This window comes from Ascaphus truei, chromosome 23, assembly GCF_040206685.1.
Source record: "Ascaphus truei isolate aAscTru1 chromosome 23, aAscTru1.hap1, whole genome shotgun sequence".
NCBI classification, from domain to species: domain Eukaryota; kingdom Metazoa; phylum Chordata; class Amphibia; order Anura; family Ascaphidae; genus Ascaphus; species Ascaphus truei.
In genome coordinates this window covers 6,057,004-6,083,959 of record NC_134505.1, presented here as the reverse complement: position 1 = coordinate 6,083,959, position 26,956 = coordinate 6,057,004, and the positions used below count along the sequence as shown (strand labels likewise).

Below are 26,956 nucleotides of genomic sequence, written 5' to 3'. Positions count from 1 at the left end.
TACAGCGAAACGTCTCTCTGCCTGAATACATCGGCCCCACAGACATTTTTATTAAGGGTAAGCTCCGCTGCCCGTGGGGCGACGGGTTAAAACAAGATGGCCGCCGGCCTGCCTCTCACTATAAATACTCCAAGGATCTACAAGTAACACAGTTGCTGAGGGGGGGGGGTGAGGCAGATGGAGAGGTGGGCCGAGCGGTGACGAGCATTCAAGGTGGCATCGGGTCACTGGCGGGGGGGGAGCGGACACCCAACCAAAAATCCGTGGCTGGGGGGGATGTCCAAACGCTTGCAATGCCACGGCGGAACGGAAGCAAACCGGGGTCAGGAAGCGACAGACGGGAGTCTACGGAGACACTAGTGCTGGCGGGAAGTGGAACGTGGCAGCCGGGAGGGCGGGACACGAGGGGGGTTAGGTTCCTTTGGGCGGTGTCCATTTTAGGCAGCCGGGGTCCATGTTCTTATTGCTGTTGGAGCGCTTGGCCTCTTTCGCTGCCCACTCGTCGATGAGATCCTAGTGAGAGGGACACGAAAGGATGGGTGAGTCGAAAAGGTTCCCGTCGGTGACGGAAGCTCAAACTGGCCACCGCCCGCGCAGCTCAACCTGGCCACCGCCCGCGCAGCTCAAACTGGCCACCGCCCGCGCAGCTCAAACTGGCCACCGCCCGCGCAGCTCAAACTGGCCACCGCCCGCGCAGCTCAAACTGGCCACCGCCCGCGCAGCTCAAACTGGCCACCGCCCGCGCAGCTCAAACTGGCCACCGCCCGCGCAGCTCAAACTGGCCACCGCCCGCGCAGCTCAAACTGGCCACCGGCCGCGCAGCTCAAACTGGCCACCGCCCGCGCAGCTCAAACTGGCCACCGCCCGCGCAGCTCAAACTGGCCACCGGCCGCGCAGCTCAAACTGGCCACCGGCCGCGCAGCTCAAACTGGCCACCGCGCGCGCAGCTCAAACTGGCCACCGCCCGCGCAGCTCAAACTGGTGGCACCTTTCCCCCCCCCCCACATTGACCTCCCCCCCCCCCAAGCTCAAACTGGTGCCCGCAGACAAAACCGTCCTCTCGGAACATGGCGGCACACGGAGAGAAACCGTGAAGTCCTCCGCTTAGCGGGATTATTTCATGGCAATGCGAAGCTTTCTTAATACGTTAAACACGTTATTAACCAAGGTACCCGGGTTTTTAGTTCATCGGGGGAGCCGGGCACGGGAATACGGAGATCGGAAATGGCCGGTTACATACGGATAACGGACCCATTTAAAACAAAAAATAAAATAATGGAAGTAAGCGGGATATTAGAGAATGACACGGGTAGGGTATACGTACATTTGTGAACACTGTGACGTGGTGTGTGTGTATGTGGTTGGTATGTGTGTGTATGTGGTTGGTGTGTGTGTGTATGTGGTTGGTGTGTGTGTGTATGTGGTTGGTGTGTGTTTGTATGTGGTTGGTGTGTGTGTATATGTGGTTGGTGTGTGTGTATATGTGGTTGGTGTGTGTGTATATGTGGTTGGTGTGTGTTGTTGGTGGGTGTGTGGTTGGTGGGTGTGTGGTTGGTGGGTGTGTGGTGTGTGGTTGGTGGGTGTGTGGTGTGTGGTTGGTGGGTGTGTGGTGTGTGGTTGGTGGGTGTGTGGTGTGTGGTTGGTGGGTGTGTGGTGTGTGGTGTGTGGTTGGTGGGTGTGTGGTGTGTGGTGTGTGGGTGTGTGGTGTGTGGTTGGTGGGTGTGTGGTGTGTGGTTGGTGGGTGTGTGGTGTGTGGTGTGTGGTGTGTGGTTGGTGGGTGTGTGGTTGGTGTGTGGGTGGTTGGTGTGTGGGTGGGGGGGTGTGGGGGTGGTTGGTTGGTGTGTGGGTGGTTGGTGTGTGGGTGGGGGTGTGTGTGGTTGGTTGGTGTGTGGTGTGTGGGTGGTTGGTGTGTGGGTGGGGGTGTGTGTGTGGTTGGTTGGTGTGTGGGTGGGGGGGGGTGGTTGGTTGGTGTGTGTGTGTGTGGTTGGTGTGTGTGTGGTGTGTGGGTGGTTGGTGTGTGGTGTGTGGTTGGTGTGTGGTGTGTGGGTGGTTGGTGTGTGGTGTGTGGTTGGTGTGTGGTGTGTGGGTGGTTGGTGTGTGGTGTGTGGTGTGTGGGTGGTTGGTGTGTGTGTGGGTGTGTGGTTGGTGGGTGTGTGGTTGGTGTGTGTGTGGGTGTGTGGGTGTGTGGTTGGTGTGTGTGGCACTGGGATGGTCGCTCGGGGGGGGAACGGGACGGCGTTCGCACTTCCAGCAATGACACCCCCAGAGAATCCCTCGTTCCTCCCATTAATGTAGGTTTTGGGGGGGGGGGGGGGGGCACGGTGACGGCGGCGGGACAGCGGTGGAGCTTCTTTACCTGCCGCTTCAGCACGAGGTGCTTCCCTTTCCAGTACTTGAGCATCTGCAGGGACTGCAGCGTGCTGACTATGTCCACGGGGTTCACGGCCGTCTCCTGGCTGATCTCTGCAACACACAGAACCCCCCCGGGGGCGGAGACCCTCCGAGGGAGGCCCGCACCACGGGAGCGGGGTAACAGGGTGAGCGCGTCGCAAAGGGCTTCCGCACGGGGGCGGGGCGTTCGTGCGCAGGCGCCGAGTCATCGTGCGCACACTCCTTCATTACACACAAGTCCAGCGGGTTTAATAGAAGATACCTGCGCGCCTATACTCTTTATAGCTATACACTGCGGCTCGCCGACACTCTGCATTTTGTATACACAGCAGGCCCCTGCCATTAACAGATACTCGGCCCCATTATACGCTGCATCGTGGTAGACCGCCGAGGATCCAACCCTGGAGGGTAATTCTGGATCCAACACACACGCGTCGGTGGATATAGAGTAAGGGCCCTTTACATACTCTCCCCGTTACCGTTACGCGGGGCCCGCGGCCCCCCCCCCCGCCGCCCGCGCGCACACCGCTCCCTCTCCCCCCTGCCTCACCTTTGATGGAGATCTCCTTGCCTTGGAAGGTGTGCAGGTACCGGAGCAGCACCTCCTTCCAGTAGCTGCGGTAGCTGATGAGCCCCAGGTCGGAGAGCGGCCGCTCCGGGGAGCCCACCTTCTCCTCCACTTTGGACAGCAAGTAACCTGGGGACAGAGGAGGGCGTCGGAGGTCACTACCGGGGGCCGTCCGTCGCCTGGTGTCACTACAAGGTCGGGGGGTCGTAGTCTCTGCGCGGCCCGGGAAAATGCTGGCTTAATCAGGGAACAGAAGGTCCGTCGGCAGATAAGGTGCCATGTCCCGCCCCGCCAGCTCGTCCCCCTCCCTGCTGCGACGTCTGCGACCCTGTGAGATCACAGGCGCTTTCGTATATTTAGGTGCCTGTCCTAATCCCTTTGCTGTATCATTTTCACCCCCACCCCCGCTGCTGGGAGGCTGCTCATTGTACCCACAACTCCTTTCGGTAAAGGACTTTCCACACAAAATCTGAGGCGCGTGTGAGGCGTGGGGCGCGTGTGAGGCGTGGGGCGCGTGTGAGGCGTGGGGCGCGGTGCAGGGGGGGGGGCGGTGCAGGGGGGGGGGCGGTGCAGGGGGGGGCGGTGCAGGGGGGGGGGCGGTGCAGGGGGGGGCGGTGCAGGGGGGGGCGGTGCAGGGGGGGGCGGTGCAGGGGGGGGCGGTGCAGGGGGGGGCGGTGCAGGGGGGGGCGGTGCAGGGGGGGGGCGGTGCAGGGGGGGGCGGTGCAGGGGGGGGCGGTGCAGGGGGGGGCGGTGCAGGGGGGGGCGGTGCAGGGGGGGGTGGTGCAGGGGGGGGTGGTGCAGGGGGGGGTGGTGCAGGGGGTGGTGGTGCGGGGAGTGCGGTGCGGGGGGTGCGGTGCGAGGGGGTGTGGTGCGGGGGGTGGTGGTGCGGGGGGTGGTGGTGCGGGGGGTGCGTGACGACTTCCTGGAGCAGTGCTGCGCTTGTGACGGTGTGTACTGAAGGGGGAAACTTACTGAAATCTATGAGCATTTTGCCGTAGCCTTGGCGCATGTACTGCGGCATCGTCAGGATACAGGACACGTTGTAGTTTAGGAAGGAATTTTTCTCCTAAAAATCAAAGAATTGGGTCATTAATACGTCGCTGTCATCTGCGTGTCAGACGCCTCATATACATCAACTGAAGCCCTGTACATGTGAAGAAGAGACCTGTGAGGTTTGGAAAGCTCTGAACATGTGAAGAAGAGACCTGTGAGGTTTGGGAAGCTCTGTACATGTGAAGAAGAGACCTGTGAGGTTTGGGAAGCTCTGTACATGTGAAGAAGAGACCTGTGAGGTTTGGGAAGCCCTGTACATGTGAAGAAAAGACCTGTGAGGTTTGGGAAGCTCTGTACATGGGAAGAAGAGACCTGTGAGGTTTGGGAAGCTCTGTACAGGTGAAGAAGAGACCTGTGAGGTGTGAATAGCTCTGTACATGTGAAGAGACCTGCGAGGTTTGGAAAGCTCTGTACACATTTAGGAGAGACCTGTGAGGTTTGGGAAGCTCTGTACACGTGAAGAAGAGACCTGCGAGGTTTGGAAAGCTCTGTATTCACCATTTGAACCTGTAAAGAACTTATTACCGACTCAACGATGTTCTCCTCTCAGGGCCAAAGTTAAGTAACGGCAGCGGCTTGTTTAATAGTTCAAATATATGAGCTTGAACCTACGTACATTAATCCCATGACTACGGGTGTGTGTATAACACGTTACAGGGAATATCTCTGTGGTAATGGGAGGACGGGGATCTCCTGTGATCAGGCTGTTTTATATACAGGAGGCAGATCAGTTTGGTTACACCTTGACGTTGGTATGCAGGCTTATGACGCTTTGGCCAAAGGGTTACCCAAATAACCACGTATTTAATATTATTATTGAAGTATTTTACTTTATACTGTTCATTATATATGTTCTGTCAATGGGATGTAGCATTGGGCACCCCCTGTCTCCTCTTGTATGCATTTGCCACGCTCAGTAGCTCTCTGGTTGACATCAATATATATTCATCACGTGGTGGGTGTGGGAGTTTGAGCTAGCTGGGAATGTGTGTTTTATATACAGGCGACGTCACCGCGGGACGTGGGAGGCTTCCAAACGCCGCCATTACATGAACCCCCAACTAACCAGAGCTACCAAGCAGAGGGTTCCCACGGAGCGGGGATGAACGGGTTTCATATGTGGGGGACCCCGCTTGCATCAACCCGATGGTCGGTATAAATAAGAATAAAGGGAGTGTGTAAAACGTGTGGCTTTTTCGGGCGGCCCCATTGAACCCCTTGGGTCAGGCGGGCGGCCGTCGCACCTTGGAGAAGTAGCCGATGAGGTGACAGCCGGTGTTGTCGGCTTCCGTCATGACGTAGAACAGGAACGGTTCCACGTCGTAATATAGCGTCTTGTGGTCCAGGAAGAGCTTGGCGAGAAGGCACAGGTTCTGGCAGTAAATCTGGGGGGCGACACAGACACGGTGAGGGGGGGACGGGACGTGAGCCCGAAAATAAGATGCGGGGGGTCCCCCCACCCAGGGGCAGCGACGGCAATACCTTGTTTTTCTTCCCGTCCACTTCGAAGACCGAGATGGACGCCTTGCGGTAAATCTCGTCTCCTGGGGGGTGTTTCCACACGCACTTAGCCTGCCGATAAAGGGGAGACACGTTACAGGGTAGGGGGCAAAGTGACCTAATGACAGGGACGTGTTTAATGGGTTAAAGGGTCAGTCCCACGTAGGGACAAAGTGACCTAATGACAGGGACGTGTTTAATGGGTTAAAGGGTCAGTCCCACGTAGGGGCAAAGTGACCTAATGACAGGGACGTGTTTAATGGGTTAAAGGGTCAGTCCCACGTAGGGGCAAAGTGACGTGTTTAATGGGTTAAAGGGTCAGTCCCACGTAGGGGCAAAGTGACCTAATGACAGGGACGTGTTTAATGGGTTAAAGGGTCAGTCCCACGTAGGGACAAAGTGACCTAATGACAGGGACGTGTTTAATGGGTTAAAGGGTCAGTCCCACGTAGGAGCAAAGTGACCTAATGACAGTGACGTGGTTAATGGGTTAAAGGGTCAGTCCCACGTAGGGGCAAAGTGACCTAATGACAGGGGCGTGTTTAATGGGTTAAAGGGACAGTCCCACGTAGGGGCAAAGTGACCTAATGACAGGGACGTGTTTAATGGGTTAAAGGGTCAGTCCCACGTAGGGACAAAGTGACCTAATGACAGGGACGTGTTTAATGGGTTAAAGGGTCAGTCCCACGTAGGAGCAAAGTGACCTAATGACAGGGACGTGTTTAATGGGTTAAAGGGTCAGTCCCACGTAGGAGCAAAGTGACCTAATGACAGTGACGTGGTTAATGGGTTAAAGGGTCAGTCCCACGTAGGGGCAAAGTGACCTAATGACAGGGGCGTGTTTAATGGGTTAAAGGGGCAGTCCCACGTAGGGGCAAAGTGACCTAATGACAGGGACGTGTTTAATGGGTTAAAGGGTCAGTCCCACGTAGGGGCAAAGTGACCTAATGACAGGGACGTGTTTAATGGGTTAAAGGGTCAGTCCCACGTAGGGACAAAGTGACCTAATGACAGGGACGTGTTTAATGGGTTAAAGGGACAGTCCCACGTAGGGGCAAAGTGACCTAATGACAGGGACGTGTTTAATGGGTTAAAGGGTCAGTCCCACGTAGGGACAAAGTGACCTAATGACAGGGACGTGTTTAATGGGTTAAAGGGTCAGTCCCACGTAGGAGCAAAGTGACCTAATGACAGTGACGTGGTTAATGGGTTAAAGGGTCAGTCCCACGTAGGGGCAAAGTGACCTAATGACAGGGACGTGTTTAATGGGTTAAAGGGACAGTCCCACGTAGGGGCAAAGTGACCTAGTGACAGGGACGTGTTTAATGGGTTAAAGGGTCAGTCCCACGTAGGGGCAAAGTGACCTAGTGACAGGGACGTGTTTAATGGGTTAAAGGGTCAGTCCCACGTAGGGGCAAAGTGACCTAATGACAGGGGCGTGTTTAATGGGTTAAAGGGACAGTCCCACGTAGGGGCAAAGTGACCTAATGACAGGGACGTGTTTAATGGGTTAAAGGGTCAGTCCCACGTAGGAGCAAAGTGACCTAATGACAGTGACGTGGTTAATGGGTTAAAGGGTCAGTCCCACGTAGGGGCAAAGTGACCTAATGACAGGGACGTGTTTAATGGGTTAAAGGGACAGTCCCACGTAGGGGCAAAGTGACCTAGTGACAGGGACGTGTTTAATGGGTTAAAGGGTCAGTCCCACGTAGGGGCAAAGTGACCTAGTGACAGGGACGTGTTTAATGGGTTAAAGGGTCAGTCCCACGTAGGGGCAAAGTGACCTAATGACAGGGGCGTGTTTAATGGGTTAAAGGGACAGTCCCACGTAGGGGCAAAGTGACCTAATGACAGGGACGTGTGTAATGGGTTAAAGGGACAGTCCCACATAGGGGCAAAGTGCCCTAATGGTACGGTTACTATCCGCAGGGGAGAGAGGCCACGCGGTACGTTACAAGCCGTGGGGGAGATGACCGCGCGGGGCGGTTACTTGCCGCGGGGTGCGGGGTGCGGGGGGGAGCGCGCTCACCATGTGCCTCCTTAGTATAGTTTGACTCTTCATGTACTTCAGGCAGAATTCGCACATGTACAGGCGGCCCAGCCTGGCGTACTCCTCGGGGTAGGGCGAGTGGTACCACGTGTCCAGCTCGTAGCGCCCGAACACGATGGTCTTGATCATGTTGCTCCCTTCCGTGATCTGGCCCTGGAGGCGAAGCTTTTCCTGCGGAGGAGAGAGGAACAGGATTGCAGAGGGGGGGCGACAATAACATCCGAGGAGTAGCCAAACGCACTGCAGCACCTCGTTAAGCGGCTAATTAATCCCTGGAGTCCCAAGAGCCGGCACATCGGGAAGGTGGTGGGACGCCAAGGGGAAACTATACACCCGGTGTGTCCCATTTTATAATCTCTCCCCTATTATAATGTGCAATGACATAGGGGCACATAGAAACGGCAGGAATATATGCAGAGACGCGCACACAGAGACGCGCACACAGAGACGCGCACACAGACGCGCACACAGAGACGCGCACGCAGAGACGCGCACGCAGAGACGCGCACGCAGAGACGCGCACACAGGGACGCGCACACAGGGACGCGCACACAGGGACGCGCACACAGGGACGCGCACACAGGGACGCGCACACAGGGACGCGCACACAGGGACGCGCACACAGAGACGCGCACACAGAGACGCGCACACAGAGACGCGCACACAGAGACGCGCACACAGAGACGCGCACACAGAGACGCGCACACAGAGACGCGCACACAGAGACGCGCACACAGAGACGCGCACACAGAGACGCGCACACAGAGACGCGCACACAGAGACGCGCACACAGAGACGCGCACACAGAGCCGCGCACACAGAGAGGCGCACACAGAGACGCGCACACAGAGACGCGCACACAGAGACGCGCACACAGAGACGCGCACACAGAGACGCGCACACAGAGAGAGGCAGACACAGAGAGAGGCAGACACAGAGAGAGGCAGACACAGAGAGAGGCAGACACAGAGAGACACACAGAGAGACACAGAGAGAGGCAGACACAGAGAGAGGCAGACACAGAGAGAGGCAGACACAGAGAGAGGCAGACACAGAGAGACACAGAGAGACAGAGAGAGGCAGACACAGAGAGAGGCAGACACAGAGAGAGGCAGACACAGAGAGAGGCAGACACAGAGAGAGGCAGAGAGAGGCAGACACAGAGAGAGGCAGACACAGAGAGACACAGAGAGACAGAGAGAGGCAGACACAGAGAGAGGCAGACACAGAGAGAGGCAGACACAGAGAGAGGCAGAGAGAGGCAGACACAGAGAGAGGCAGACACAGAGAGACACAGAGAGACAGAGAGAGGCAGAGAGAGGCAGACACAGAGAGAGGCAGACACAGAGAGAGGCAGACACAGAGAGAGGCAGAGAGAGGCAGACACAGAGAGAGGCAGACACAGAGAGACACAGAGAGACAGAGAGAGGCAGAGAGAGGCAGACACAGAGAGAGGCAGACACAGAGAGAGGCAGACACAGAGAGAGGCAGACACAGAGAGAGGCAGACACAGAGAGAGGCAGACACAGAGAGACACAGAGAGACACAGAGAGACAGAGAGAGGCAGACACAGAGAGAGGTAGACACAGAGAGACACAGAGAGACACAGAGAGACACAGAGAGACACAGAGAGACACAGAGACACACAGAGTTGTGATAGTGAACGCCATATTCCTATGGTTACAATGCGACCCAGCACATATACTCCATCCTGATCTACACTCCGCCCCACAATGAGCCGCCACGTTTCCTGGTTATGCTCTGTAGAGTGTAAGCTCTCGGGATCAGGCCCTCATTACTTCCTGTATGTGTCTGCGCCTGTATATCCTTCCGTGTGTGTAATATACAGCTCCCTGTACCCCACACTGTACCGCGCCGCACGTCTGCGCGCATTACCAGGTCCTCCGACGCTCGGGCCTGCGCCCTTCGGAACAGCTCAAGGTCGTACTCGCTGGTCAGGTTCTCCAGAAGGGGCTCCTTGGTGTTGCCGTAGTTCTGCCGGTGTTCCTGCCGAGCACAAGATGTTCCCCTTACCGCCCGGGTACAGACACAGGGTAACGAGTACCCGCTCATTGCACCAGCCTCAGGTTCGGAGCGGCCGCCCGCGAGACGTTCCTGTCCCGGCAGGACATACAGACACAGAGTACGCTCCCCTACTCCTTACAGAGAGTCACAGTCCCATCTTTACACACACCGCTTACACAGCCGCCAGGACAAGGGACCTCTGTGGTCCTCAGAGCTTGCACTCTAACCACTAGTCTGCAAGATCAGGGGTGCGCAAAGTTTTCTACCTGCGCCCCCCTGCCGGGTCTGCCCTTCTGTTCGTTCCCCCCCTCCCCTCCCCGGCGTCAAATGACGCTGCTGGGTCATGTGACGTCATGTTGGCAACGCATTATCAGGTGACCCCCACGGCGTCATTTGACGCCGGGTTGCCATGACGACATGACGCAGAGAGTTTTACAGAGGCCTCACGCGATCCCCGGCATTTCATTTAAATGCCTTTGAGGAAGCGCGGGGCACCTGTAACCGCCGCGCCCCCCCTCCCCCGCCCCAGTCCCCCCCTTTGCACACCCGTGTTCTGGATAACACTGTACAATCCTCCAACTCTTACACACAATACACCGCACAGGATATTATTCCCTGTATACAGACTGTCTCAAGTGTGTTTATTAAAGACAGGCATCGCCAGATGTGACCCCTTAACTATGTCACTGCTATTAGGACACGTTACCCCTAGGGGGGGCTGACCCGTTCCTCATGTTACTGCCATTAGTACTTACAGGAGAGCCAGCTGGCACAGAGATGGGGGGGGCAGTAACCCCGGCTCCCCGTGCTGGCACAGAGATGGGGGGCAGTAACCCCGGCTCCCCGTGCTGGCACAGAGATGGGGGGGCAGTAACCACGGCTCCCCGTGCTGGCACAGAGATGGGGGGCAGTAACCCCGGCTCCCCGTGCTGGCACAGAGATGGGGGGGCAGTAACACCGGCTCCCAGGGCTGGCACAGAGATGGGGGGGGGCAGTAATCCTGGCTCCCCGGGCTAGCACAGAGATGGGGGGCAGTAACCACGGCTCCCCGTGCTGGCACAGAGATGGGGGGGCAGTAACCCCGGCTCCCCGGGCTGGCACAGAGATGGGGTGGCAGTAACCCCGGCTCGGCACAGAGATGGGGGGGCAGTAACCCCGGCTCCCCGTGCTGGCACAGAGATGGGGGGGCAGTAACCCCGGCTCCCCGGGCTGGCACACGGATGGGGGGCAGTAACCCCGGCTCCCCGGGCTGGCACAGGGATGGGGGGCAGTAACCCCGGCTCCCCGGGCTGGCACAGAGATGGGGGGGGGGCAGTAACCCCGGCTCCCCGTGCTGGCACAGAGATGGGGGGCAGTGACCCCGGCTCCCCGTGCTGGCACAGAGATGGGGGGGGCAGTAACCCCGGCTCCCCGGGCTGGCACAGAGATGGGGGGGCAGTAACCCCGGCTCCCCGGGCTGGCACAGAGATGGGGGGCAGTAACCCCGGCTCCCCCGGGCTGGCACAGAGATGGGGGGGCAGTAACCCCGGCTCCCCGGGCTGGCACAGAGATGGGGGGCAGTAAACCCGGCTCCCCGTGCAGGCACAGAGATGGGGGGGCAGTAACCCCGGCTCCCCGGGCTGGCACAGAGATGGGGGGGGCAGTAACCCCGGCTCCCCGGGCTGGCACAGAGATGGGGGGGGCAGTAACCCCGGCTCCCCGGGCTGGCAGAGATGGGGGGGGGGGCAGTAACCCCGGCTCCCCGTGCTGGCACAGAGATGGTGGGGCAGTAACCCCGGCTCCCCGTGCTGGCACAGAGATGGGGGGCAGTAACCCCAGCTCGGCACAGAGATGGGGGGGCAGTAACCCCAGCTCCCCGGGCTGGCACAGAGATGGGGGGGCAGTAACCCCGGCTCCCCGTGCTGGCACAGAGATGGGGGGGCAGTAACCCCGGCTCCCCGGGCTGGCACAGAGATGGGGGGGCCAGTAACCCCGGCTCCCCGGGCTGGCACAGAGATGGGGGGCAGTAACCCCGGCTCCCTGGGCTGGCACAGAGATGGGGGGGGGGGACAGTAACCCCGGCTCCCCGGGCTGGCACAGAGATGGGGTGGCAGTAACCCCGGCTCCCCGGGCTGGCACAGAGATGGGGGGCAGTAACCCCGGCTCCCCGTGCTGGCACAGAGATGGGGCGGCAGTAACTCCGGCTCCCCGTGCTGGCACAAAGATGGGGGGGGGCAGAAACCCCGGCTCCCCGGGCTGGCACAGAGATGGGGGGGCAGTACCCCGGCTCCCCGGGCTGGCACAGAGATGGGGGGGCCAGTAACCCCGGCTCCCCGGGCTGGCACAGAGATGGGGGGCAGTAACCCCGGCTCCCCAGGCTGGCACAGAGATGGGGGGGGGGGCAGTAACCCCGGCTCCCCGGGCTGGCACATAGATGGGGTGGCAGTAACCCCGGCTCCCCGGGCTGTCATAGAGATGGGGTTGGGCAGTAACCCCGGCTCCCCGGGCTGGCACAGAGATGGGGGGGGGCAGTAACCCCGGCTCCCCGGGCTGGCACAGAGATGGGGGCCTTTAACCCCGGCTCCCCGGGCTGGCACAGAGATGGGGGGGCAGTAACCCCGGCTCCCCGGGCTGGCACAGAGATGGGGGGGGCAGTAACCCCGGCTCCCCGTGCTGGCACAGAGATGGGGGGGCAGTAACCCCGGCTCCCCGGGCTGGCACAGAGATGGGGGCCTGTAACCCCGGCTCCCCGGGCTGGCACAGAGATGGGGGGCCTGTAACCCCGGCTCCCCGGGCTGGCACAGAGATGGGGGCCTGTAACCCCGGCTCCCCGGGCTGGCACAGAGATGGGGGGCCTGTAACCCCGGCTCCCCGGGCTGGCACAGAGATGGGGGCCTGTAACCCCGGCTCCCCGGGCTGGCACAGAGATGGGGGGCCTGTAACCCCGGCTCCCCGGGCTGGCACAGAGATGGGGGGCCAGTGCCGCTTGCTTCATACCATGTACTTCTCTTTCTGCTCCTTCGTTAGGCCAGAGTTGCGTTTCTTCCTCAGCTCTGTCACTTTCTCTTTGTACCTCAGCTGCCGCTCTGTGGGAGCCTGAAAAACAAGAGCAACCATATTCCAGTGTCTTCCAAACCCCCGGCATGCCCCCCCCCTCCCCCCTCCCCCATACCAAGGGTCAGCCAACAAAACAAACCCCTTTAAGGCCTCTCGCCCCCTACATGCTCCATTTCCCCCTTCCCAGAATCCTCCAGTGGTGGCCGCCATCTCGGGAGACGTGATAAGCCGGTTGACCTGGGCCAGAGCCGGGGGGGAGAAGGTAACGTTCTTACCTGGTGCCTTGTAGCATGCCTGTTATTCTCATCCTGTCTGTGGGACAACAGCCGGTCTTCTACCTGCTTGTCCCGGCTCTGTGCTCTTACCTGAAATTCAGCACAAGTCTGTAAATGTAATCACGGATGTGTCAGACCAACCTCCTTGTGGAACGCGTACGCACTACATCAGCACGAACCCCCCCGCCCCCCCCCCCAGTCCCCTCCCCCCCGTCACCTCGCGTACACAAAGTGCCAAGACTCACGGGGTTGGGTTACAAGACATAGGGGGTTACCTTGCACTCGTCGGCCGACAGGTTGTGATACAGGGGGCACCCCGAGATGGAGAAATGCCGCTCGTGTTTCCCCGTGAGGTGGCCTAGGGAGAGACGGACAGAAGCCATAGTGTAAAACAGAGGGACCTGCGCTGAAGCTGGGACCGATTGCGCCACCTGTGAGGAAGCTGGGACTGATTGCGCCACCTGTGCTGAAGCTGGGACTGATTGAGCCACCTGTGCTGAAGCAGGGGCTGATTGAGCCACCTGTGCTGAAGCAGGGAACGATTGCGCCACCTGTGCTGAAGCTGGGAACGATTGCGCCACCTGCGCTGAAGCTGGGATATCCGGAAAACCTGGCCTTGTTGGTGGCCCTGGAGGACCGCAGTGGACCCTCCCCTGGTGTAGTACGACCCATCTCCAGCAGATCCCCCAAGCTTATCTCCTTCCCTAGCTGTTCTGGAACTTCCCATTGGGCTAGGCCTAAAAGCCTGCACTGCTAGTGTGTCCGCATGGCTGGGTCGCTCCGCCACGCAGCTTGGGGTCATGTCAGGTCTACGAATGGTTGCCAAGTGATGGGGGGGGGGGGGGGGGGATTGGACACAAATGTAGGCATTAAAATACACCGTCAGCACCAGTAACCCAGGGAAACAGAGCTCCCACTGTATACAGATCAACCCCCTTATAACGCTGTGCTTGGGGTCCAAAGAATCACACCGCGTTATAAGCGGATCGCGTTAGAAATAATCAGTGGTTGACAAATCACCAAAAAATCTACTCGCCACACAAAAAAATCTACTCGCCACCTAGTACCAAACGTGTGCTGCTTGGGCCAATATTTACTCGCCCGGGGGTTAAATCCACTCGCCCGGGGCGAGCAAATGTATAGGTTTGTCGAACACTGGAAATAATGTACCGTTGTATGCATTGTACAATAAAGTATTTAAGGCACCAATAATCGTGTTGTACAGTATTCCTACATACGATAAATTGGGAGCCACGCGTACATCGCGCTATAAGTGGATCCGCGCTGTAGCGGATCGCGTTATAACAGGTTGAGCTGTAGTATGGGGAACAGGCCTTCATAACCCTTTAGTGTGGCGCCTAGATGAATGGATGGGATTATTGGAACACGGAACACACACACACCACACACACCACACACACACACACACACACCACACACACCACACACACACACACACACCACACACACACACCACACACACACACCACACACACACACACCACACACACCGGATTACCTAACGAGTTGCAGCCCGGCGTGGGGCACTTCATGTTGAAGTTGTAGCTCTCGTGGAAGCGCCGGCGCTTGGGCCGGTGCGAGAGGTCGCTGCCCGAGTCCTTCAGCGACAGGTCCTTGGCCAGGCTCTCGTCGTGCGACACGTTGGCGCTGGAGATGTCGATGTCCGACTCGGACGACGGGGCGTTCCCCGTCGGGGTGCGGGGCGGCGACTCGTCGTGGTCGCCGGCGTTTTTAGCGTCTGTTTACCGACAAAAACACGAAAGATTCTGACTTTGGACGAGGTTGGTGCTCGGAGATATATATCTACGCACACACACACAGAAACGGACACTCCTTGCGTGCCTCTAATCCTACGACGCAGACAGCGAGACAAGCAGCCGCCGGCGATCGGCGCTCCGCCGCACACCCCCGTACCTCTGTCACAAAAGTCGGCCGCCTGCTCGGTTTCCGATCCCGACGAGCGGGCCTGTCGGAGGGGGTATTTTTTCGGAGTCACGGGGGCGGGCTGCTGCTGGCTGCGGGTGACCCTCCGAGTGGAGTAGGCCGTGTCTTCTGCTCCAAACGGTTGCGCATTGCCGCCGGGGCTGGAATCTGGTTCAACACAAACCACAGTTTCATGTGTTGCCGCCAAACCCGCTCACGCCATGACCTCGGGAAACGAGAGAGCGGCGACCTGACCCGACCCCCGGGGAAACGAGAGCGGCGGCGGCGACCTGACCCCCGGGGAAACGAGAGAGCGGCGGCGGGGATCCGACCCCCGGGGAAACGAGAGAGCGGCGGCGGGGATCCGACCCCCGGGGAAACGAGAGAGCGGCGACCTGACCCGACCCCCGGGGAAACGAGAGAGCGGCAGCCTGACCCCCCCCCCCGGGGAAATGAGAGCGGCGGCGACCCGACCCCCGGGGAAACAAGAGCGCGGCGGCGGGGACCCGACCCCCGGGGAAACGAGAGAGCGGCGGCGACCCGACCCCCGGGGAAACGAGAGAGCGGCGGAGAGACCCGACCCCCGGGGAAACGAGAGAGCGGCGGCGACCCGACCCCCGGGGAAACGAGAGAGCGGCGGCGACCCGACCCCCGGGGAAACGAGAGAGCGGCGGCGACCCGACCCCCGGGGAAACAAGAGCGCGGCGACCTGACCCGACCCCCGGGGAAACGAGAGAGCTGCGGCGACCCGACCCCCGGGGAAATGAGAGCGGCGGCGAGACCCGACCCCCGGGGAAACGAGAGCGCGGCGGCAACCCGACCCCCGGGGAAACGAGAGAGCGGCGGCGACCCGACCCCCGGGGAAACGAGAGAGCGGCGGCGACCCGACCCCCGGGGAAACGAGAGAGCGGCGGCGAGACCCGACCCCCCGGGGAAATGAGAGAGCGGCGGAGAGACCCGACCCCGGGGGAAACGAGAGGGCGGCGACCCGACCCCCGGGGAAACGAGAGGGCGGCGACCCGACCCTGGGGGAAACGAGAGGGCGGCGACCCGACCCCGGGGGAAACGAGAGAGCGGCGGCGGGGACCCGACCCCCGGGGAAACGAGAGGGCGGCGGCGGGGACCCGACCCCCGGGGAAACGAGAGAGCGGCGGCGGGGACCCGACCCCAGGGGAAACGAGAGGGCGGCGGCGAGACCCGACCCCCGGGGAAACGAGAGAGCGGCGGCGACCCGACCCCCGGGGAAACGAGAGAGCGGAGGCGAGACCCGACCCCCGGGGAAACGAGAGAGCGGCGGCGAGACCCGACCCCCGGGGAAATGAGAGAGCGGCGGCGAGACCCAACCCCCCGGGGAAATGAGAGAGCGGCGGCGACCCGACCCCCGGGGAAACGAGAGGGCGGCGACCCGACCCCGGGGAAACGAGAGGGCGGCGACCCGACCCCGGGGGAAACGAGAGAGCGGCGGCGGGGACCCGACCCCCGGGGAAACGAGAGGGCGGCGACCCGACCCCGGGGGAAACGAGAGAGCGGCGGCGGGGACCCGACCCCCGGGGAAACGAGAGGGCGGCGGCGAGACCCGACCCCCGGGGAAACGAGAGAGCGGCGGCGAGACCCGACCCCCGGGGAAATGAGAGAGCGGCGGCGAGACCCGACCCCCGGGGAAATGAGAGAGCGGCGGCGGGGACCCGACCCCCGGGGAAACGAGAGAGCGGCGGCGACCCGACCCCCGGGGAAACGAGAGAGCGGAGGCGAGACCCGACCCCCGGGGAAACGAGAGAGCGGCGGCGAGACCCGACCCCCGGGGAAATGAGAGAGCGGCGGCGAGACCCGACCCCCCGGGGAAATGAGAGAGCGGCGGCGAGACCCGACCCCCCGGGGAAATGAGAGAGCGGCGGCGAGACCCGACCCCCCGGGGAAATGAGAGAGCGGCGGCGACCCGACCCCCGGGGAAATGAGAGAGCGGCGGCGAGACCCGACCCCCCGGGGAAATGAGAGAGCGGCGGAGAGACCCGACCCCGGGGAAACGAGAGAGCGGCGGCGGGGACCCGACCCCCGGGGAAATGAGAGAGCGGCGGCGAGACCCGACCCCGGGGAAAGGAGAGAGAGCGGCGGCGAGACCCGACCCCGGGGAAACGAGAGAGGCGGCGGCGAGACCCGACCCCCGGGGAAACGAGAGAGCGGCGAGACCCGACCCCCGGGGAAACGAGAGAGAGCGGCGGCGAGACCCGACCCCCGGGGAAACGAGAGAGCGGCGGCGAGACCCGACCCCCGGGGAAACGAGAGGGCGGCGACCCGACCCCGGGGGAAACGAGAGAGCGGCGGCGGGGACCCGACCCCCGGGGAAACGAGAGAGCGGCGGCGAGACCCGACCCCCGGGGAAACGAGAGGGCGGCGACCCGACCCCGGGGGAAACGAGAGAGCGGCGGCGGAGACCCGACCCCGGGGGAAACGAGAGAGCGGCGGCGGGGACCCGACCCCCGGGGAAACGAGAGAGCGGCGGCGAGACCCGACCCCCGGGGAAACGAGAGAGCGGCGGCGAGACCCGACCCCCGGGGAAACGAGAGAGCGGCGGCGAGACCCGACCCCCGGGGAAACGAGAGAGGCGGCGGCGACCCGACCCCCGGGGAAATGAGAGAGCGGCGGAGAGACCCGACCCCGGGGAAATGAGAGAGAGCGGCGGCGAGACCCGACCCCCGGGGAAACGAGAGAGAGCGGCGGCGAGACCCGACCCCCGGGGAAACGAGAGAGAGCGGCGGCGAGACCCGACCCCCGGGGAAACGAGAGAGCGGCGAGACCCGACCCCCGGGGAAACGAGAGAGAGCGGCGGCGAGACCCGACCCCCGGGGAAACGAGAGAGCGGCGAGACCCGACCCCCGGGGAAACGAGAGAGCGGCGGCGAGACCCGACCCCCGGGGAAATGAGAGAGCGGCGGCGAGACCCGACCCCCCGGGGAAACGAGAGAGGCGGCGGCAACGACCCGACCCCCGGGGAAACGAGAGAGCGGCGGCAACGACCCGACCCCGGGGAAAGGAGAGAGCGGCGGCAACGACCCGACCCCCGGGGAAACGAGAGAGCGGCGGCAACGACCCGACCCCGGGGAAAGGAGAGAGCGGCGGCAACGACCCGACCCCGGGGAAAGGAGAGAGCGGCGGCAACCCGACACCCGGGGAAACGAGAGAGCGGCGGCGGCGACCCGACCCCCGGGGAAACGAGAGAGCGGCGGCGACCCGACCCCCGGGGAAACGAGAGAGCGGCGGCGACCCGACACCCGGGGAAATGAGAGAGCGGCGGCGAGACCCGACCCCCGGGGAAACGAGAGAGCGGCGGCGACCCGACCCCCGGGGAAATGAGAGCGGCGGCGAGACCCGACCCCCGGGGAAACGAGAGAGCGGCGGCGACCTGACCCCCGGGGAAACGAGAGAGCGGCGGCGACCTGACCCCCGGGGAAACGAGAGAGCGGCGGCGACCCGACCCCCGGGGAAACGAGAGAGCGGCGGCGAGACCCGACCCCGGGGGAAACGAGAGAGCGGCGGCGACCCGACCCCCGGGGAAACGAGAGAGCGGCGGCGACCCGACCCCCGGGGAAACGAGAGAGCGGCGGCGACCCGACCCCCGGGGAAATGAGAGAGCGGCGGCGACCCGACCCCCGGGGAAACGAGAGAGCGGCGGCGAGACCCGACCCCCGGGGAAACAAGAGCGCGGCGGCGAGACCCGACCCCCGGGGAAATGAGAGCGCGGCGGCGGCGACCCGACCCCCGGGGAAACGAGAGAGCGGCGACCCGACCCCCGGGGAAACGAGAGAGCGGCGGCGAGACCCGGCCCCCCGGGGAAACGAGAGAGCGGCGGCGAGACCCGACCCCCGGGGAAATGAGAGAGCGGCGACCCGACCCCCGGGGAAACGAGAGAGCGGCGGCGAGACCCGACCCCCGGGGAAACGAGAGAGCGGCGGCGACCCGACCCCCGGGGAAACGAGAGAGCGGCGGCGACCCGACCCCCGGGGAAACGAGAGAGCGGCGGCGACCCGACCCCCGGGGAAACGAGAGAGCGGCGGCGACCCGACCCCCGGGAAACGAGAGAGAGCGGCGGGGACCCCCGGGGAAACGAGAGCGCGGCGGCGACCCGACCCCCGGGAAACGAGAGAGAGCGGCGGGGACCCGACCCCCGGGGAAACGAGAGAGAGCGGCGGCGACCCGACCCCCGGGGAAACGAGAGAGCGGCGGCGAGACCCGACCCCCGGGGAAACGAGAGAGCGGCGGCGAGACCCGACCCCCGGGGAAACGAGAGAGAGCGGCGGCGACCCGACCCCCCGGGGAAACGAGAGAGCGGCGGCGAGACCCGACCCCCGGGGAAACGAGAGAGCGGCGGCGAGACCCGACCCCCGGAGAAACGAGAGAGCGGCGGCGAGACCCGACCCCCGGGGAAACGAGAGAGCGGCGGCGACCCGACCCCCGGGGAAACGAGAGAGCGGCGGCGACCCGACCCGACCCCCGGGGAAACGAGAGAGCGGCGGCGAGACCCGACCCCCGGGGAAACGAGAGAGCGGCGGCGAGACCCGACCCCCGGGGAAATGAGAGAGCGGCGGCGACCCGACCCCCGGGGAAATGAGAGAGCGGCGGCGAGACCCGACCCCCGGGGAAATGAGAGAGCGGCGGCGACCCGACCCCCGGGGAAACGAGAGCGCGGCGGCGAGACCCGACCCCCGGGGAAACGAGAGAGCGGCGGCGAGACCCGACCCCCGGGGAAACGAGAGAGCGGCGGCGAGACCCGACCCCCGGGGAAACGAGAGAGCGGCGGCGAGACCCGACCCCCGGGGAAACGAGAGAGCGGCGGCGACCTGACCCGACCCCCGGGGAAACGAGAGAGCGGCGGCGAGACCCGACCCCCGGGGAAACGAGAGAGCGGCGGAGAGACCCGACCCCCGGGGAAACGAGAGCAGCGGCGGCGACCCGACCCCCGGGGAAACGAGAGCAGCGGCGACCCGACCCCCGGGGAAACGAGAGAGCGGCGGCGACCCGACCCCCGGGGAAACGAGAGAGAGCGGCGGCGACCCGACCCCCGGGGAAACGAGAGAGAGCGGCGGCGACCCGACCCCCGGGGAAACGAGAGAGAACGGCGGCGACCCGACCCCCGGGGAAACGAGAGCGGGCAGCCTGACCCCCCCCCCGGGAGACGAGAGCGGGCAGCCTGACCCCCCCCCCCGGAAGACGAGAGCGGGCAGCCTGACCCCCCCCCGGGAGACGAGAGCGGGCAGCCTGACCCCCCCGGGAGACGAGAGCGGGCAGCCTGACCCCCCCCCCGGAAGACGAGAGCGGGCAGCCTGACCCCCCCCCCCGGGAGACGAGAGCGGGCAGCCATGACCCCCCCGGGAGACGAGAGACTGGGCAGCCTGACCCCGGGAGACGAGAGCAGGCAGCCTGACCCCCCCCCCCCCCCGGGAGACGAGAGCAGGCAGCCTGACCCCCCCCCGGGAGACGAGAGCAGGCAGCCTGACCCCCCCCCGGGAGACGAGAGCAGGCAGCCTGACCCCCCCCCCGGGAGACGAGAGCAGGCAGCCTGACCTCCCCCCCCGGGAGACGAGAGCAGGCAGCCTGACCCCCCCCCCCCCCCGGGAGACGAGAGCAGGCAGCCTGACCCCCCCCCCCCCCCGGGAGACGAGAGCAGGCAGCCTGACCCCCCCCCCCCCCCCGGGAGACGAGAGCAGGCAGCCTGACCCGCCCCCCCCCCCCGGGAGACGAGAGCAGGCAGCCTGACCCCCCCCCCGGGAGACGAGAGCAGGCAGCCTGACCCCCCCCCCGGGAGACGAGAGCAGGCAGCCTGACCCCCCCCGGGAGACGGGAGCAGACAGCCTGACCCCGGGAGACGAGAGCAGGCAGCCTGACCCCCCCCGGGAGACGGGAGCAGGCAGCCTGACCCCGGGAGACGAGAGCAGGCAGCCTGACCCCCCCCGGGAGACGGGAGCAGGCAGCCTGACCCCGGGAGACCAGAACGGGCGAGAGAGAGAGGGATGTGGGGGGGCAGAGGACACTCTGGTATCACCATTAGGCCTCGTCCATGGTTGCTGCTTTCTGGCGGAGGCGCGCTGAGGCGCGCTCCCGCTCAGCACTGAGCCCCTACAGTCGCAATTAGAGCGGCTTTAGTAGGGGCTCGCCTGCGCTTTCGCAAGCGCGTGGAAGCGCAGGTCTTACCAGAATTTTACATTTCCCTGCTTGCCGGAGCGCAGGGCCGGTCATGTGAGCAGTTCGCCCAATGAGGGCGAACCAGCTCCGTGACGTCACGGGCCCGCCCCCTGACGGCGCGCTGACTAAGGCCAGGGAAAGCACCCTCAGCACGCCAGCAGGTAACATGGCCGAGGCCTTACTGGCGGTGTGTACAGGGTTATTGGCGCTGCCGGAAGGGGAATCGCCGATCATGCCAACGCGCCACGCGAGATGGTTCCACGAACTCAGCCGTAACGTACGTATATGTGCAAGTTACTCAGCAGGTAACCACGCCACGAGAAAAGGGCGGGTGCCAGGGGCGCCGAAACAGGGATTCCAACCAAGATCACCCACTTCAAAGACTGTGCACCACCGCGCTGCGCTCTCAGGGCGCCGCTGACAGCTAATACACATGGATGGGGGCAGGGTGACGAGGGTCACACTCACCTTGTGAGCTCTGACTCAGTCTGGCGGTGGATCGCGTGACGCGGGCCGGACCCCGGCAGTTCCCGTCGCTTTCCGAGCTGTCTGTGTGCTCCATGTCGGAATCTTCTGTCCCATCCGGACTGCTTCCAGCACTCCTCTACAGTGTGACAAGCGTGCGGTTACACCTCTGTATAACACCCGCTTTTCCATCTCATCCTTCTCCCCCCGTGCCCACAGCTGCACTCCTCTACAGTGTGACAAGCGTGCGGTTACACCTCTGTATAACACCCGCTTTTCCATCTCATCCTTCTCCCCCCGTGCCCACAGCTGCACTCCTCTACAGTGTGACAAGCGTGCGGTTACACCTCTGTATAACACCCGCTTTTCCATCTCATCCTTCTCCCCCCGTGCCCACAGCTGCACTCCTCTACAGTGTGACAAGCGTGCGGTTACACCTCTGTATAACACCCGCTTTTCCATCTCATCCTTCTCCCCCCGTGCCCACAGCTGCACTCCTCTACAGTGTGACAAGCGTGCGGTTACACCTCTGTATAACACCCGCTTTTCCATCTCATCCCTCTCCCCCCGTGCCCACAGCTGCACTCCTCTACAGTGCGACAAGCGTGCGGTTACACCTCTGTATAACACCCGCTTTTCCATCTCATCCCTGTCCCCCCGTGCCCACAGCTGCACTCCTCTACAGTGTGACAAGCGTGCGGTTACACCTCTGTATAACACCCGCTTTTCCATCTCATCCCTCTCCCCCCGTGCCCACAGCTGCACTCCTCTACAGTGCGACAAGCGTGCGGTTACACCTCTGTATAACACCCGCTTTTCCATCTCATCCCTCTCCCCCCGTGCCCACAGCTGCACTCCTCTACAGTGTGACAAGCGTGCGGTTACACCTCAGTATAACACCCGCTTTTCCATCTCATCCCTCTCCCCCCGTGCCCACAGCTGCACTCCTCCACAGTGTGACAAAGTGCGGTTTTACCTCTGTACAACAACCTTACATGGGCAACCAGCGACACGGGCAACCAGCGGTCTCTGATTGGGGGAGCGTTTCCTTTTCCCACCCTGTCCCAGAACCATTAAAGGTAAGTACACTTTGCCCGTAGGAGGGACTGACCCCTTAACCATGTCACTGCCATTAGTACACTTTGCCCCTAGGAGGGACTGACCCCTTAACCATGTCACTGCCATTAGTACACTTTGCCCCTAGGAGAGACTGACCCCTTAACCATGTCACTGCCATTAGTACACTTTGCCCCCAGGAGAGACTGACCCCTTAACCATGTCACTGCCATTAGTACACTTTGCCCCTAGGAGGGACTGACCCCTTAACCATGTCACTGCCATTAGTACACTTTGCCCCTAGGAGGGACTGACCCCTTAACCATGTCACTGCCATTAGTACACTTTGCCCCTAGGAGGGACTGTCCCCTTAACCATGTCACTGCCATTAGTACACTTTGCCCTAGGAGAGACTGACCCCTTAACCATGTCACTGCCATTAGTACACTTTGCCCCTAGGAGGGACTGACCCCTTAACCATGTCACTGCCATTAGTACACTTTGCCCCTAGGAGAGACTGACCCCTTAACCATGTCACTGCCATTAGTACACTTTGCCCCTAGGAGAGACTGACCCCTTAACCATGTCACTGCCATTAGTACACTTTGCCCCTAGGAGGGACTGACCCCTTAACCCTGTCACTGCCATTAGTACACTTTGCCCCTAGGAGAGACTGACCCCGTAACCATGTCACTGCCATTAGTACACTTTGCCCCTAGGAGAGAGTGACCCCTTAACCCTGTCACTGCCATTAGTACACTTTGCCCCTAGGAGAGACTTACTCCTTAACCCTGTCACTGCCATTAGTACACTTTGCCCCTAGGAGAGACTGACCCCTTAACCATGTCACTGCCATTAGTACACGTTGCCCCTAGGAGAGACTGACCCCTTAACCATGTCACTGCCATTAGTACACTTTGCCCCTAGGAGAGACTGACTCCTTAACCATGTCACTGCCATTAGTACACGTTGCCCCTAGGAGAGACTTACTCCTTAACCCTGTCACTGCCATTAGTACACGTTGCCCCTAGGAGAGACTGACCCCTTAACCATGTCACTGCCATTAGTACACTTTGCCCCTAGGAGAGACTTACTCCTTAACCATGTCACTGCCATTAGTACACTTTGCTCCTAGGAGAGACTGACCCCTTAACCATGTCACTGCCATTAGTACACTTTGCCCCTAGGAGGGACTGTCCCCTTAACCATGTCACTGCCATTAGTACACTTTGCTCCGAGGAGAGACTGTCCCCTTAACCATGTCACTGCCATTAGTACACTTTGCTCCTAGGAGAGACTGTCCCCTTAACCATGTCACTGCCATTAGTACACTTTGCCCCTAGGAGAGACTGACCCCTTAACCATGTCACTGCCATTAGTACACTTTGCCCCTAGGAGAGACTGACCCATTAACCATGTCACTGCCATTAGTACACTTTGCTCCTAGGAGAGACTGACCCCTTAACCATGTCACTGCCATTAGTACACTTTGCCCCTAGGAGGGACTGACTCCTTATACATGTCTTAGTACACTTTGCTCCTAGGAGAGACTGTCCCCTTAACCATGTCACTGCCATTAGTACACTTTGCCCCTAGGAGAGACTGACCCCTTAACCATGTCACTGCCATTAGTACACTTTGCCCCTAGGAGGGACTGTCCCCTTAACCATGTCACTGCCATTAGTACACTTTGCTCCGAGGAGAGACTGTCCCCTTAACCATGTCACTGCCATTAGTACACTTTGCTCCTAGGAGAGACTGTCCCCTTAACCATGTCACTGCCATTAGTACACTTTGCCCCTAGGAGAGACTGACCCCTTAACCATGTCACTGCCATTAGTACACTTTGCCCCTAGGAGAGACTGACCCATTAACCATGTCACTGCCATTAGTACACTTTGCTCCTAGGAGAGACTGACCCCGTAACCATGTCACTGCCATTAGTACACTTTGCCCCTAGGAGAGAGTGACCCCTTAACCATGTCACTGCCATTAGTACACTTTGCCCCTAGGAGGGACTGACCCCTTAACCCTGTCACTGCCATTAGTACACTTTGCCCCTAGGAGAGACTGACCCCGTAACCATGTCACTGCCATTAGTACACTTTGCCCCTAGGAGAGACTGACCCCTTAACCATGTCACTGCCATTAGTACACTTTGCCCCTAGGAGAGACTTACTCCTTAACCATGTCACTGCCATTAGTACACTTTGCCCCTAGGAGAGACTGAACCCTTACCATGTCACTGCCATTAATACACTTTGCCCTAGGAGAGACTGACCCCTTAACCATGTCACTGCCATTAGTACACTTTGCCCCTAGGAGAGACTGACCCCTTAACCATGTCACTGCCATTAGCACACTTTGCTCCTAGGAGAGACTGTCCCCTTAACCATGTCACTGCCATTAGTACACTTTGCCCCTAGGAGAGACTGTCCCCTTAACCATGTCACTGCCATTAGTACACTTTGCTCCTAGGAGAGACTGACCCCTTAACCATGTCACTGCCATTAGTACACTTTGCCCCTAGGAGAGACTGACCCCTTAACCATGTCACTGCCATTAGTACACTTTGCCCCTAGGAGAGACTGTCCCCTTATACATGTCTTAGTACACTTTGCTCATACACACACTGACACCGCTGGAGAGCCTGCGCACACCGGTGACACACACAGACACGTTATTTCCTTGCTTGTGTTTTCATCACGCCCTTACTCTATAGAACGGATGGGGCAGCCAATGAGAACACTTGAGATTAAATACCCAAGCCAATCACACCGCAGCTAGACAGGGCTTTGGCCAATCAGTAAGGCCGCCTCGGAGCAGCAGCCAATCAGCGCGCGCGGGGGGGCGGGAGCAGCGGGTTATTGGCGCTCCGTGGATTCAATGACTGCGTCGCCCCCCGCGAGGCCCGGGCTCTGACTGAAAGCATCAGCGGCCAATCAGCAGCGGCGCCGGAAGAGGGCCAGCCAATCAGCGCCCGCCCAGGCTAGAAACCAGCCAATCAGCGCACGCAGCGGGCCCCCCGCCGCACAGGGCCTTGATATAGCTGCGTTATTCCCGCCTCCCCCCGCCTGGACCCCCGTGTACCCGACACCCCGCTCTCCTCACCACCTCGGAGCCTGCACCCAGCAGCGCTCTCCCCCCCTCGGAGTCCGCGCTCTCTCTCCCCCTCACCCCCGTTTCCACCTCACCTTCCTCCAGGGCATCGCTTGGGGCTCCCCCCCGCCACCTTCTCACGGCGTGCGCGGCGCGGGCCCGGGTCTCGAGCAACGTCTAGTAACGGATGTCTCGCGCCGCCCTCGCGCGCAAGCGCGGCTCCTCCCCCCTGTTAATGCCTCCTCCCCCTCCCCCCGTCTCTGAACCCCGCGCGCCTCGCCGGCCCCGCCCACCTGCTCTGCGTCTCCTTCTTCAAGCCGCGCCCGCACGTCGTGTAGCGCTGTCTGTGTGAGCGGGGCCTTCTCGTGCGTCTCGCGCCTCGTCGGCCCCGCCCACCTGCTCTGCGTCTCGCGCTTCGGTAACCCCGCCCACACGAACGAGTCCCACCGCCGCCCACCAACATTGAATCTCGCGCTTCGGCACCGCCCACTCACAGATGCCTCGCGCTTCGGCTCCGCCCACTAACATTAAATCTAGTGTTTCGGCTCCGCCCACCTACGTGCCTCGCGCATTGGCTCCGCCCACTCACAGATGCCTCGCGCTTCGAAACCCGCCCACTCACATGCCTTGCGCGTCGGCTCCGCCCACCTACATGGCTCCTCACTTCTTTTTTTTTTTTCTGAAACTTTATTGAGAATAAAAATTGAGAACAAAAACAAGGAATTTTTTACCTTCACATAGTTGCTGCGGGTCCCCCCCCCCCATGTTGGCAGTTTATTCCCAGGGTTGCCACCTGCAACTTCCCGTCCACATGGCCGCCGCCAACGGGAACGCTACGTGACGTCACGCCGCGGCGTCAAGTGGCCGTGACCACGGGACGCCCTATGGCGTTCTCACGGCGTCGCGTGACGCTGTGATGTTACGTGGCATTCCCGTCCGCCGCGGCAACACGGTGGCATTTGACGCCGCGAGGCCCTGCTGACGGGAGGTGCCGGGAGACGCGGCCGCCAGCCGGAGGTTTTACAAGTTAACCCGTAGATTGGAGGATACGTGGCCAAAACCCGTAGTCTCCGGGTGAAACCCGGAGTGGTGGCGGCCCTGTTTATTCCCCGTGTTGATTCTGCGGTGGTGTATATCACTGATGGCTTGGGCTGTAACCTCATTTGGGGGACACAAAGTGCTTGGGGACCCTGGGGAAAGAGCATGGACTCAGGTCGGGGAGCCATTTTTTCATCCCTGGACTTTCAGGCTCCTATCTCTGAGGGAACCGAGGCCGGCCCCTAGCCCCGCCCCGTCCGATTCCCATTGGTCACTTCCA

General features: G+C 61.8%; 1 protein-coding gene across 4 annotated transcripts; it reads right to left on the bottom strand.

Moving 5' to 3' along the window:
• Nucleotides 1–25,875, bottom strand: KAT7 (lysine acetyltransferase 7). Of its 4 annotated transcripts, none has more exons than XM_075580347.1 (15): nucleotides 25,734–25,875; nucleotides 21,487–21,622; nucleotides 14,834–15,010; nucleotides 14,418–14,657; nucleotides 13,174–13,256; nucleotides 12,899–13,006; nucleotides 12,564–12,662; nucleotides 9,459–9,569; nucleotides 7,542–7,733; nucleotides 5,495–5,584; nucleotides 5,257–5,397; nucleotides 3,932–4,025; nucleotides 2,942–3,088; nucleotides 2,357–2,463; nucleotides 1–513 (listed from the first exon to the last, which is right to left on the bottom strand). In XM_075580347.1, exons 1-15 carry the CDS (start codon nucleotides 25,746–25,748, stop codon nucleotides 412–414), a joined length of 1,842 nt encoding a protein of 613 aa, XP_075436462.1. In that variant the 5' UTR covers nucleotides 25,749–25,875; the 3' UTR covers nucleotides 1–411. The 4 variants fall into 4 exon arrangements, with proteins under 4 accessions (XP_075436462.1, XP_075436463.1, XP_075436464.1 ...); XM_075580348.1 differs by having other exon boundaries at nucleotides 12,899–12,988; XM_075580349.1 differs by lacking the exon at nucleotides 14,834–15,010.
• Nucleotides 25,876–26,956: the final 1,081 nt, after the last annotated feature.